This window comes from Hakea prostrata, chromosome 9 (assembly GCF_041222555.1).
Source record: "Hakea prostrata isolate BN-2017 chromosome 9, UWA_Hpros_2, whole genome shotgun sequence".
Taxonomy (NCBI): Eukaryota; Viridiplantae; Streptophyta; class Magnoliopsida; order Proteales; family Proteaceae; genus Hakea; species Hakea prostrata.
Window position 1 is genome coordinate 29,098,505 of NC_142608.1, and position 14,350 is coordinate 29,112,854.

Here is a 14,350-nt window from a genome sequence, read left to right on the forward strand (position 1 = left end):
ATGCCGGACCCACTACCAACAGGAGCCGTATGCGTGACCTACCCAAAGAAGTATGGTGCTATGACTTAAAGCATGTCTACCAATAGAGACCAGCATACATAGAGTTTAGATGCATACATACATTATCTATTTCATATTGCATTGCATCTTGTTATGTTCTGCCACATCTTATTTATGTTGTTAATGGATTAACTACCTTCTGAGTTTCTTCGAAACTCATTCCTTTTTGTACAATCTTTGTTAGACTATTCTATAGGTACTGACTACTATGAAGAACAGTACAATGAAGCGCAATCCGAAGAAGCGTATTACATGCAAGGTGTTGGCGACAATCAAGATTACTCTGATGATCCCTCAGGCGATCACATTTCGTACTACGATTAGAGGCAACGTGGAATTGGAACATCTCAGTTGGATTGATGAAGTCCACTATTTTGAAGATGTCATCTATAGAATAGAAGACTCTTAGCTTAGTTATATTTCTTATTTCCTCTTGTTTCAGTTGTAATTCCTTTTAGACTTATACTATGTTTCGTTGTATTTGTGGAGGGAGTTTCCGCCTCTCTCTACTTCTTTTGATGTGATTACATCTGGTATCATTTTTCCGCACTCTGATTATATTGATTATTCATTTCTTGACTTTAATCTTTTTTTTTATAATATTTAAACCTTGATTATTCCCTGTTTATGATTATGTTATTGTATATGTGGGAGGATGATTTCCTCGACACTTGATCTTCGGGGCTGTGGATCACACTCCCGGGTATGCCAGTTAGGGTACCGGCTGGGGGGATGTGACACAGGCAAAGTAATAGAGATGGGAACAAAAACAAGAAATGGTTTATGAGACATGGTTTTATAGTTGTATTTGAAAACAATTCTTTGGTTTTGTATCTAGGTGATACAATTTATGGTTATGGTTTTCTTCATAATGGTTTTATTGTATTGGATACAATTGATAATTATCTAATCCTAGTAATGCTTTTGTTTGCCAAAATACTGTGTGTATTGATTCTAATTTGTGGCATGCTAGACTAGGACATATTGGCTTAGATAGGATAAATAGGTTGGCAAGAGAAGGTCTCTTAGGCCAAGGTTCACTATCTGATTTGCCAACCTGTGAGTCATGTCTAGCAAGAAAAGCAACTAGAAAACCATTTAAAAAGGCTTTGAGAGCCTCTCTTCCTTTAGAACTTATCCATTCAAATGTGTGTGGACCCATGAATGTGCATACTAGAAAAGGACAAGCTTATTTCATCACATTCATAGATGACTATACACGGTATGGTCACATTTATTTAATTTCTCATAAGTCAGAAGCTCTAGAATGCTTTAAGAAATTCATGAGCTTAGTTGAGAATCAGTTAGATAAAAGGATTAACACTCTTAGAATGGATAGAGGTAGAGAGTATCTCTCCGATATGTTCAAAGGGTTGTGTGATGAAAAGGGGATATCTAGACAACTTACTATTCTAGGGACTCCACAGCAAAATGGGGTTGTTGAGAGGAGGAATAGAACCTTGCTAGACATGGTGAGATCCATGATGGCGCAGGCAAATCTACCCATCTCTTATTGGGGAGATGCTTTGCTGACTGCGGCCTATATCCTCAACAGAGTTCCAATCAAATCGGTTCCTTCCACACCATATGAGTTGTGGACCGGACGGAAGCCATATTTGAGTTACTTGCGCGCATGAGGATGTGGAGCATAAGTTCACTCTACTTCTCACCAATATGGAAAGCTTGGACCCAAAGGAAGAAAGTGTATCTTTGTGAGATATTCTGAACCCTCAAAGGGCCATGTCTTCATTGGACTAGATGAGAGTGAGAGGAGAACGGGACTTGAGTCTAGGGATGCAACATTCTTGGAGAATGATTTTCCATCTCTTTCAGGAGTTAACAAAGAATCATCGGAATTCTTTTAAATACAAGATAGTGGTCTTGTATCTCTAGGGATTCAGATTCTGGATAATGAACTTGGGGTTCATCCAGAAGATCCTAGTGGGAGTGGGAGTGCAGATGTGATAGCTACCTCAGAGGGTGAGCAATCTGACATGCACTTGTGCCGTAGTGGGTGCGGGCTAGTTCCTCGTCGACGTTTCGACATAGAGGATGAAGCCTACATGGTAACTTCTGAAGATATCGACTGTGAGATGATTTCAGTCGATGCGTATGAACCGAAGAGCGTGCAGGAAGCTCTTGTGGGGTCAAGCTCAAAGGAATGGTTGAAAGCAATAAAGGAAGAGTTGGAATCGATGAAAGTTAATCATGTCTGGGACTTGGTTGACTTGCCGCCGGGCCAAAAGGCAATTGGGAACAAGTGGGTTCTCAAGATCAAGAGAAAGGTGGATGGATTTATTGAGAGATTCAAGGCTCGTTTAGTGGCTAAGGGCTACACCCAACGAGAGGGCGCTGATTATGATGAAACTTTTTCCCCTGTGGTTAGGTTTGCCTCAATTCGCCTCATTCTAGCCATTGTTGCTCAATTGGACTTGGAGCTTTATCAGATGGATGTAAAAACTTATTTTTTGAATGGAGAACTTGAGGAAGAGGTCTATATGGATCAACCTCAAGGCTTTGAAGCTAATGGACTTGAGCGCAAAGTGTGCAAGCTTAAGAAGTCTATATATGGCTTAAAGCAAGCATCTAGACAGTGGAATGTGCGCTTCCACCAAGCTATGATGGAAAATGGTTTTTCCATGCTTGAGGAAGACCACTGTGTTTACACCAAGAGATCTGATGGTAATTATGTCATTCTGACACTGTACGTAGATGACATACTTATGGCTAGCAATAGCAAGGAGCTATTGGAAACCATTAAGAAATGGTTGTCCTCCGTATTTGATATGAAGGACATGGGTGAAGCAAGCTATGTGCTTGGTGTCAAGATTGTTAGAAATAGGCAAAAGAGATTACTGGGTTTATCTTAGGAGACCTATATTGACAATGTCTTGACGAGATACCAAATGTACAACTGCAAACCAATTGATACTCTAGTGGAGAAGGGTTTGCATTTGAGCCTTGATATGGGTCCTAAGACTCCAGAGGAGAAAACCAAGATGGAAAGAGTTCCATATTCCAGTGCAGTAGGTAGCCTTATGTATGCTATGATGTGTACTAGGCCGGATATTTGTTATGCAGTGGGTTTGGTTAGTCAATACCAATCAAACCCAGGCATAGAGCACTGGAAAGCAGTCAAGAAGATATTGAGATATCTCAGAGGAACGAGTAACTACATGCTGTGTTACAAAGGATCGGATTTGCGATTAGTTGGCTATAGTGATGCCGACTGGGCTGGAGACATTGATGAGCGCAAATCAACCTCTGGACATGCTTTCTTGCTGAATGGCGGGGCCATTTCAGGGTGTAGCAAGAAGCAGACTTGTATATCCCTCTCGATCATGGAAGCAGAGTATGTGGCATGCTCAGCTGCGGTTCAAGAGGCTATTTGGTTGAGGAGATTCCTTCAACATACTGGAATTGTAATGACATCCAAAGAGGCTGCCCTTGTCTACTGTGATAGTACGACAACTCTTAGCTATGTCAAGGACCCCAAGTATCATGGGAAGACCAAACATATACAATTGAGATATCACTTTGTTAGAGACATTACATCGAGGAAGAAAGTTGTACTTAAGCACATATCTACTAGTCAGATGGTAGCTGACCCTCTTACCAAACCTATAGCCAAGGATGTTTTTATTTCTCATGTAAAATCCTTGGGTTTGCGTAGATTGTGACTTACTTTTGTACTAAAACTTTCTTATTATAGAGTAATATGAGTTCATTCCAGCATTTATTTTTATTCACTTTCTGTGTGATTGTGTTCTTCTAGCATAAAACAAGATATGTCAATAGGCAAGAGAATGGCTCACTCACACGCGCCTCTGGTGCCTTGGAGGTGAGCAGAGATGAGACGGATTGTGAATGACTTTGTGTAGGTCAATTCATAATTATGATGTCGCCTTGATTTGGAATCAAGATGAGTTTCTCTATTGTGAAGAGAATCGACATGAATGTTCCCACTATTCATGTTGCCTATAGGAGCCAGTGCGAGTACTTTATGTGGCGCTAGGGTGGCGACAATAAAGAAACTCGGGTTAGGCGCAAGAGGTTGCGACTAGACTAAGACCTGTATGGTGTTGAGATGGACATACGTCTATTGTATATAGAATGCTCCACCATAGCACGTATATCATACTATGTGTGCTTAGCGATCATTGGAAATGAGAGGATGGATCCCTGCTCCTCTCATTGTGTGAGTCCTGGACTTTATGGTCTGTTAGTGTTCTTAGTGACTTTCGACGACATCATAAAACAAAGGGTTGATATGGCTACTTTGGGGTGTTACCTATGGTCATGATAGATTCGACCTAAAGGGGCACTACCGGGAAAGGAGTCAATCCTAAGTGTAGTGATGGTCTGGGGCGAAAGGAAAGGTTTGATTCAACTGCACCCTAAAAGTGTTTGCTGGCGCCAACTGTATGTGTTACAGTAGTGAACATTTTAAGTTTTTTCTTAATTTTCTTATTTCTAAACTAAATATATTTCTATATTATTTCATTTTTAAATTGAAGAAGGTGATCTCTCAGAGGGATCGAGATACCTTTAGTCTGGTGAGTTTGAATAAACCTAGGACACTGTGGTATACTAATACTTATTTGATATGTTTCTTTGAGTGATGTGCCATTTTGGCCTTCTGGGAAGGTTTCTAGTTTGGGGCTCACGCGTGCAGGTATATCACCGGTCGCACAACCCGTTTTTCTAGTATGACTTGTGGATGTTTGTGTCTGGGACACAAGTGGTCTATGTATTTGGGATACATAATGAAGAGATCAATATATATGTATATCCAAGATATACATGTGTGTCTGGGACACATTGAGAGATTAACACTTGCCCTTGGGCAAGTGGGAGCTGTTGGAATTTATTAATATAATTAATAAAATAAATGCCCAAGGGCAAATCTGGAAACTCACATTTAGGGCAGTTACAGAATATAGGTTATATATTTGTAACCACCGCATCACGTAAGGGTGTGATTCATTCTTACGATATCTTTTCCAGAAAAGAGGCGGCTCCATCTCTCTCTCCCTTTCTTCAAGAAACGTAGGAAAGAGAAACTCATTGGAGGTTTCCTTCCTTTGCTTTAGATCAATCTCCATCCTTTTCTCCACACGGCATTTGGGTTGTGGAAATTATTCCCTTTCCTAGTGATTGTGGAATCACCCCAGTAGAGCTTTGGTGGTGGAACAAGAACGTGGATCCAGATTTACTTCCGCTGCATATACTTCATATTTGGGAAAGCGAATCCAAGTAAGGATCTTTCCCCTATCATATAGATTTGAATATATATGGAGTATTACCTACACATATTTTAATTGTCTTCTCCAAACTACTGAGAACTTATCCATAGGTGGTTTGCAATAGTTATGGATTTCTCTCTATAAATACTAGTGTAATGCATTTGAAAATGACAACTATCAAATCCGAATGACAATTGCAGTAGTTATTTGTTTTTTTGAATTGTCTTCTCCAAACTAGTGAGAACTTATCCATATATAGGTGGTTTGCTGTAGTTATGGATTTTTCTCTATAAATACCAATGTAATGCATTTGACAAGGACAACTATCAAATCTAATGACAATTACACTTTATAAAATATCGTTTTCATCTGTAGGAGTAGTTTTTCTTCTTCTTTAGTCATAGTCGGATGGTACAGGTTTGCATTTAAAAGAATCCCACTAGTTTTCTTGCATTCTCCCAAAAGGCATTAAGCCCTCAATATGACAAAGTAGAGAGAATTCACACAGCTTAATTTTCATATTCCCTTGGTTAGTTGCAGACCATGGCATGCTAGTGCAATCCAAAAAAAGTTTGGATAAATAGAACCAAGCAACATGATGGTAACGATTATAGTTGCACCACTGAGGAACGAATGGGCGGAAATGAGTCTAGAAGAAGTGATCATCAGTCGCTTCAACAGCTCCTAACAAAGAACCAAATCTCAATATGATACCACATAAAAAAGTTCCTTTCCTCTCTCGCTCCCTCCCTTAAGAATACTAATTTTGATGGCATGCAGAGAGAGTTCCCAACCCACAACCAAACCTACTGGTTGATCAACCTAACCCAATTGACCATCGAGTCTCAGGTCAGGTTGTAGCAGATTTTAGCCCTAAAACAAGACCAACCTTCTGCAGGTAGGGTTTGTTCAGATCTGAATAAAAAATATAGATTGGGTTCAAGGCAAAAGGGGATAGTGGTGGGTGATTTCCAGCAAGCTGAAGTTGGGGCGGTAGTGAGTTTTTTTTTTTATTTTTTATTTTTATGTGGTAAGTTGTTTCTGACAATGGGGCCAATGGTGGGCAACTTCCTGCAGGATAAAGTTAGATTGAAACCTTTTCTCCCAAGTTTTATATCACCAAATCAAGGAGCTTTTGTGGAAAATAGACAGATTTCGGATAACATTTTCATTGCTCAGGAAAATTTTCATTTTATGAAAATATCTCGGTCAAAAGATGGGTATCTAGTGCTAAAATTGGACATGTCCAAAGCGTATGATAAGGCTAACCGAAATATAATTTTGAATCTTTTCCGTTTTCTAGGTTTTGATGCCAAATGGTGTTCACTCATTAAAATTCTAATTTCCTCACCTACATTTTCAATTAAACTAAATGGGTCTCCTTATCAGTGGTTTTCTGGCTCCCGTGGACTTAGACAAGGTTGCCCCTTAAGTCCTTACTTATTTCTTTTAATTATGGAAGTGTTATCTCGGTTACTTGATGAGTACAGGAATCTGAATCTTTTGAGCGGGATTAAGGTTGGACAAGGGGCACCAGAAATCACACATCTTTTTTTTGCAGATGACACTTTTCTTTTCTGTAAGGCAGAGAGGGAGGAAGTTCTAGCTTTAAAAGCTGTTTTAGAACTCTTTTCGGATTTAACAGGACAGGAAATTAATTCGGAAAAGAGCGGGGTTTTCTTTAGTCGGAGTGTCTCACAAGAAGATAGAGTTACTGCTTTGTCCATTCTGCGAGTACCAGAAATCAAGAAAGAGACCAATTATATAGGGACTACTCTGTTGGTTGGGAGAGGAAAAACTCGAAAATTACAATCAGTTTTGGATCGAATGGCAAGGAAAATGGCTGTTTGGAAAGCAAATAATTTATCTTATGTTGGGAGAGGGGTTCTTATGCAATCAACACTGCAATCAATGGCATTGTATCAAATGCAATGTATTAGATATCCTAAAGGTGTTTGTACGAAAATTGATGCAATGTGCCGGAGATTCTGGAATGGGAAAACAAGCAAAAACGGCATTTGAATATGATTTCATGGGCGAAATGTTGCCAAAGGAAAGAAGGTGGACTAGGTTTTAAAAAGATGGAGGATTATAATACTACACTTTTACTCAAACAAGGATGGAGGATGATCACCCAACCTCAGGCACTATGGGTCAAAGTTTTAAGAGCAAGATATTTCAAGAACTCCTCCATTTTTTATCCAAAGGTCAGAAGAAAGAGAGGATCGTGGACGTGGAATAGTATTGCTAGTATACATACTACCATAATTAAGATCAATGGTTAAGCGAAAGGTTGGGAGGGGAACACAAACGTCGTTTTGGTTTGATCCATGGTTACCAGCCCAACAAGATACGCTCCTTTCAAACCTGGATTTCACAATTTGGCCGTGACAAAGCACGGTGGCAGACATCGTCAGTAATGCGCAGTTGACCGAAAGGGAAGTATTTTCTAACATTAGTAATCTAATTAATGTTTCTAATTCAAATCCAATTCTTCCACATCTACCTAGTCTTGTTGATGAGGATGATAGGTGGGTATCTAGATTAAATGCTAGGGGAGATTTCACTGTCAAATTAGCAATGGCTGAAATTGAAAAAAGAAGATCACCTCTACTAACTGACATGGAATCTAGATGGTGGAAATTTATGTGGAAATTACCCATCCATCCTAAATTCCTTGTTTTCTTTTGGCGTACTTTAAATCATGGATTATCTGTCCGAGCAACACTTGCTCAATGGACAAACACTCAATAAGATTGTGTATTTTGTGGAAGGGAAAGGGAAATTATTTGGCATGCTTTCATCTCCTATGATTGGACAAAAAGAATCCATGCGGCTGGTCCAACAGGTTTAAGAACTGATTTTTGGACTGATACATCAGTCTTAGAGATGTGCCAACGATTGTTTTCTCAAATGGGGAGGAAAGATGCAACTTGGATTCTTGTTGTCTTCATCATTTCTTGCTATTTCATATGGTAGGAACGAAATGAAGTGGTCTTTTCAAACAAAAAACTTGATCCAACTTCGATTGTTAATCGAATCCTTTTTTGGTGGGGCTTATTCAACCTAAACATAATCTGAACGAGATCTAGAGGGAAAGCCAAAGTGATGATTTTTGTAATGAAATACTACACAATGAATCACAAACCAAAATATGTCATCTTATTCCACTAAATACTAATGTTATATTAATGTGTGCAGGGATTTATAACAAACGGGTGAATGCGGCTAGTTGGAGCATGGGGATTGCGGGAGACGGACATATACAGTCTGTCAATTTTGGTATGTTTAATACTGATAATGCGTTGGACGCAGCGTTGGAAGCAGCACTAGTTGGAGTGCAGGAAGGATTCAAAGCAACACAAATTTTGAGACTCAAAGTAAAATATGTTTTGAGTAATCAGCAGGACCTAAGGAAACTTTTATCTAGACCTTATCAGCTAACCCTGGCCCTTTTCGTAATAGAAAGATTGATGCAGATAGCCACTAGGAATGTTGGAACTTTTTTTGAAGAATTCCCAACCCCTCAGCTTCATTCTAGGATGACCTATCTAGCGGTTAATGCTACGATGGGAAATATAGATTATAATGAACTGCCTAACTATATGTGTAATTGTCTTTAACAATATATATTAGTGTTTTTATTATAAAAAAAAAAAAAAAAAAAACGAAGAATATGGTTTTTAAGAATGATGTATGGGGTATGTTAGTAATTTTATTTCCATTAATTTAATGCAAGGGTAATTTGGTTTCATGAACGATCTCAACAACTCTCAAACGCTTAGTTGACTCTAACCCAGACATAATTTAAGCCATTAAAGGGACCCAACGTGATTTTAACCTTCACTAAAGAGCCCTAACGTAAAATTTTCTATATAAAATCATGATTCCAAAATGAAAAAAGACCCAACTGTACATATGGCGTCCTATGTTACTTTATATTGACATTGGAAGCCTGCAATCAATGAGAACAATGTTTTCTCATCTATGCTTGTCTGAATCCACAGGTAAGAGTAGTTCATTCAATCCAGTGTAAGTCAACAACCAAAAGAAGTACAAAAAACCAAAAATGAAGGATCTACTTAAAGTCACTCTCAGTGGCTTATTACTTCCAAGTCAATTGTTTCAACCCAGTTCCACCAAAACCAGCACAGATATGAGTCACCAATCCTATAAAGTCTAGACTGAAGTGGGGTTCAAGGTTTCAATGATAATAATCCTTCCTGGTTGAGGTCTCCAAACAATGATCCTAATGAACTAAATTCAAGAAGGCACACATATTCATTCTGAAAATTCAAGATATATTAAATGGACCATAAAGCCCCAGTACTGACAGATTATGCTTCAAAGAATAAACTTCATTTTTCCCTAAAATGCCTTGCACTCAATTGAGTGTGTCAAATAGCCTACCGTGGGGGAGTGGATGAAAAACCTCTACAAAGAATAGTAATCTAAAAGTGGAAGCTTGAATGCTGGTGGATTAGATAAACTAGTGCATCCTCATCTTCATTTTCCAGTAGCATCTCATCATTCTACTAGATACTGAGGCGCAATCTTTACTTTTCAGGAGTCATAGCAGGACTCTTTGAGCAAACATCTTGCTCATGAAGTCTTAATAATTTCTTCTCTGGATTGCAGAGCCCTGCTTGAAGAAAAAAATAACAAAAAACAATGTAAATGTTAGTCCCATCAAATGGTAATTTATAATTAGTACCAAAATTTTCAATAGAAGTCTCACTTTCTATACACAGTTGGGGTGTTCTCAAATCTTAATTATATGATAAATACACTATCAGCTTATTTGTTGTTGTTTGTACACAGATCTAGACTAAGTGGAATTCTTAGCAATGTCTGCATATGAGATGCTGCAAAACAGACATTTGCAGACATTGCAGCCTCTCATTCTTTTAACCCCAGCAGGTCTAGAGGGTATATCTAGACGGGCACAAATATCTGCAATGTGGCAAATTGGATGGAACAAAAATTCCGGGAACAAGGTCCCCCAGGTCAAATGTTTAGTTTCAAAATATTCAGCAAACAGAGTTTGCCCAATTGACAAATAAGGCTATAAATATCCATTGAAGAATTGAAAGTTTTCCTAGAGACATTACATCCAGATGAACACAAACCTGAGCATTTAGGAATGTCCCAAACAGCAACGGATGATAGTGTGCACTGGGGTTCACAAAGTAGTCGACAGTCCTCATGGTGGACATTCATTGCAAGCATCCATGAACCAATGGTGACATCTTCATTGCTGAACATTCGAAAGCTGCAGTTCCAAGCAGATATACTTGATTATATAGAATTAAGATGCCAAAAAAGGTGAACAGGAACATGGCAGTTTCTGTTTCCCTAACAGGATTAATGTGTAACCAATGTGAAAATCTATAGAGTAGTTTGGGTACTTGAGCGTCCAACCCAGAAAAGTATCAAAATTCTTAGGAGAGCCATGCAAAAGTATATATCGTTCACCAATTTGAATTGGCAATGCCCATGCCAAATTCAGTTACAGGTCAAATTTTGATACACAACCAGTGGTCAACCAATAACTATCCAATGCAAAATGGACTATGGGAACAGCTTGGTTTAGATTTTCGGAACCAAAATCAGAGCTAACCCCAGTGGCAATTGGAAATCGAAGTATCCATGGGAAGCTCTGATGGACTTGATTCCAGCTTCTAGATGGCTTAGGAGAAAAAGACAATATCAGAATGCAAATCACCTGTCATTTTTCAAAGCAACCAAGCTTGTAACAAGATCCGCAGAAAGAGCATATATAGGACCATAAGCGTGAAGAAAATACTCCCTTCCAAGCAAGTGAGATTGAGGCTCAAACCTGCACTAATTAAATTACCTAGTCATTACCATTATTCAACAATACATGAATACGAAAAAAGACTAATTTCTGGAAAGAAATAATGGCTTTTTAAACATCAAAAGTTTCTTACTCAAAATTCATGAAAAGCACTACAGGACTAACCATTTGATTTTTGGGTTTGTGAAAACTTGACCCTTTTTCATGCAACCAATATAAATTAAAGGGTGATTGCGCTCCTTTTTCAAGAGTAAGGAAAGACGATCTGTTAAAAGAAGGGGGGGGGGGGGGCAAACTAAGCTGTAAATTCAGAGGAATCGGAAATATATCACTATTGAATGATTTGATCACCGTGAACAAGAGCAAACTCCCCTAAAATAGGTCACCTGGCCTCAAATATATGTCATCATCAGCTTTAACATAGAATTCAGCATCATAAAGTCCATAAGCTGCTTTGAAGAAAGCCAACCTTTAATAGAGAGAGAGAGATTAGACGAGAAACTCAAGAGTAACCTACCACAAAACAGAATAGAAGAACAAAATAAGAATTCATCTTCAAACTATGAGCAGCACTAACGTTTTATGTGGAAGCATGCTGTACTGCTCTTCAATATCTAGCAACAAGAAGTCATCATATTCGGCCACCTCGTCTCTAAGCTGCGCCATCTTTGATTCATCATGGGTTCTCCCAATCACAAACCTAAATGCCAAACCAGTGGTCTTTTCCAAACTGCAACCCATTTGATCAAAATCCCAAATGAGTGAAGATTGAAACACCAATTTACAGATACAAATTTTATGTGAAATCTGTTCTAGGTGTAATTGATAAATTCCTAAGAGTTAAAAAGGTACCCAGATTCCAGCATTCGTTAATTATAGATGGGATTCCACTTTCGATTCAAATTGGACGAAATTTATTAACTAAAGAGAAGTTTAAGATGCACAAGACATACATACCGTTTAAGTCCTTCGAAATCAGAAGGAATCCAAGTTTTCCTCAACGATCTTCTCCTTCCAGCAGATCCAAAACCAGTCTGAATTCCAACAAACCCCATTACCTTATGTCTGTTCTGATCTCCGGCAACAGCAACACGATTCCCATCGCCGATGCCACCACCGTGACCGATGACACTCCTCTCCCAAACAACTTTAACAGATCTGGGTTCCGCATGTCTACATCTAAAGCCAAAGCTAGACCTTAGAACGAAAACTAATCCGAAGGAATAAGTAACGATTCCGATGAGAAGAGAACAGACTAGAAGATAAGATCGGTTGTTGTACGAAAACCATTGCCGGTGAGGGTAGAAGAATTTAGGAGACTTAGGCATGTCTGATAATTCTCCCCCTCATCTCATAACTCCACATAACCAATTCAGGTTTTGGAGTCGGAAATTTCTGGTTGTTTTTGAAGAAATTATTGTGGGAAACAGAAAAATAAGTGCCGTTTTACTTGCATTACTTGGTTTAAGATTCGCTTGCTTCGGATGATTATATAAAGGGATTGATGACTGGAAAAAGAAAGATGGGCTTTGGAAAGTCTATTGGTTTCGATTGTTTGAGGAGAGATATAACTGAAACTCAAAGGAGGAGAAAGAGCTGATTGCTCAGGTTTCTCTTTTGGCCTAGCTCTTCTCCTAAAATGGCGGGAATCCAAGGATTTCCAATTATTTATTTAGTTTTTATTTTTTTTAACGTTCAGGTAAAATGCACACCTAAGGTTTAAATTTCCGGCACGGTAATACCGTTACCGGCACATTTTTGGATGGGCCGATTTTAACGGAAAACTACTATTAATTAAACCTTTAAAATGCTTACAAATTCTTTGGTAGTAAAATATATTCAGATTAAAAAAAAAAAAAAGGAATTAATGAAAATAGACGCAAAACGAATTTAGCCCAATAAAAAAAACAGACACCAAAACGGAATCCAAATGGTTACAAACCATCTGAAAGTAAACTAAAACCAAAATTTCCTTATGGTCTAAAACACAGAGTGAAACTGAACATATTAAATAGAAAAGAAACCGACTGACTGGTTGACACCCCTACTATTATCGTTAGCGATACATTTCCTAAAGAATTGGAATTATATTATATAATTAAAGAGATCTATATTTTCATATTTTCTCTTATATGTATTGCCTCGTATTTAAATTATAATATTTTAATAATATTGAATGTGGTTTTACAAAAGGACTGAGTAGGCCAAAGCCAGGGACGGAGCCACGTAACATGGACGAATGAAATGCTAATTTATTTAAAGAAACCGGTAGGTGGAACCCTTAGGTTGTGAACCAGACTTAATTATATTGACCCGTTGGTTGAAAATCAGATTCATAAAGTCACCTTTTAACACAAAAGGACAGATTTATGGGAAGGGTGAAATCCGAGATTAAAACGCATCAAAATCATGTTGATCAAATAGTTTTTTAGGATGAATCCACAAATTTCATTCCACAACCAAACATCTAATTTTATAAATTATAACTCTATTGATTTGAAATCTATAGATTTGAAATCTCTAGTTTAAATCTCCCCAGACCAAGCAAGAACCGGGGGAACCCTTAGGTTGTGAACCAGACTTAATTATATTGACCCTAGTCTAATTAATTGTTAACAATGATTAGATTGATAAAAATGGAAAATTGGATCCAAGTAACCTATTTGGTTCAAAGATGGTTTATCAGATGACGCATGGAATAAATGGGTCTAATTGGGTAATGAGGATGCATAAATGGGTCTAATTGGGTAATGAGGATGCAAGGTGTTGACTTGGTTCAAGACTAAACCATTTGAAATGAAACGGTTGTTTGGGTTTTAATCGGTTCAGCTGGTTCACTTGGCTGGTTGGTTCAGAAATGTACCAAACTATATAGGCTGCAGTTTATTCTGTTTTGAACCACAAGAAGGGCTTATTTCATTCTCAAGAAGTAAAAAGAATGATAGAAGAATAGAGAGTGTTGATACGGAATCTGGCTCGTCCTTCCCTGTCATGTTCCTGCAAAACGCGTGCTCGACCTTGGGGGTCGAGGTACGTCACCGACGAACAAGTCAATACCAGTGATATGATCTCAACTACTCAATAGAGAATTCAAGTAATTGATCAAACAGAATATGAATACTTACTTTCTTATGCCAGCTTGTGGTGTTTATATAGTGTAAGATATTAGAGATTGATTTGGAATATAACTCTAAGAAGAGTTGTTTACCTGATTCCTTTCTCTAGG

At 38.2% G+C, this 14,350-nt stretch overlaps 1 protein-coding gene across 1 annotated transcript; it reads right to left on the reverse strand.

The window, feature by feature from the left end:
• Positions 1 to 9,862: 9,862 nt before the first annotated feature.
• Positions 9,863 to 12,728, reverse strand: LOC149005094 (putative beta-1,3-galactosyltransferase 14). Its single transcript, XM_089135792.1, has 7 exons — positions 12,082 to 12,728; positions 11,702 to 11,854; positions 11,511 to 11,593; positions 11,290 to 11,389; positions 11,032 to 11,145; positions 10,436 to 10,578; positions 9,863 to 9,948 (listed from the first exon to the last, which is right to left on the reverse strand). Exons 1-7 carry the CDS (start codon positions 12,450 to 12,452, stop codon positions 9,863 to 9,865), a joined length of 1,050 nt encoding a protein of 349 aa, XP_088991918.1. The 5' UTR covers positions 12,453 to 12,728.
• Between the last annotated feature and the right edge of the window lie 1,622 nt (positions 12,729 to 14,350).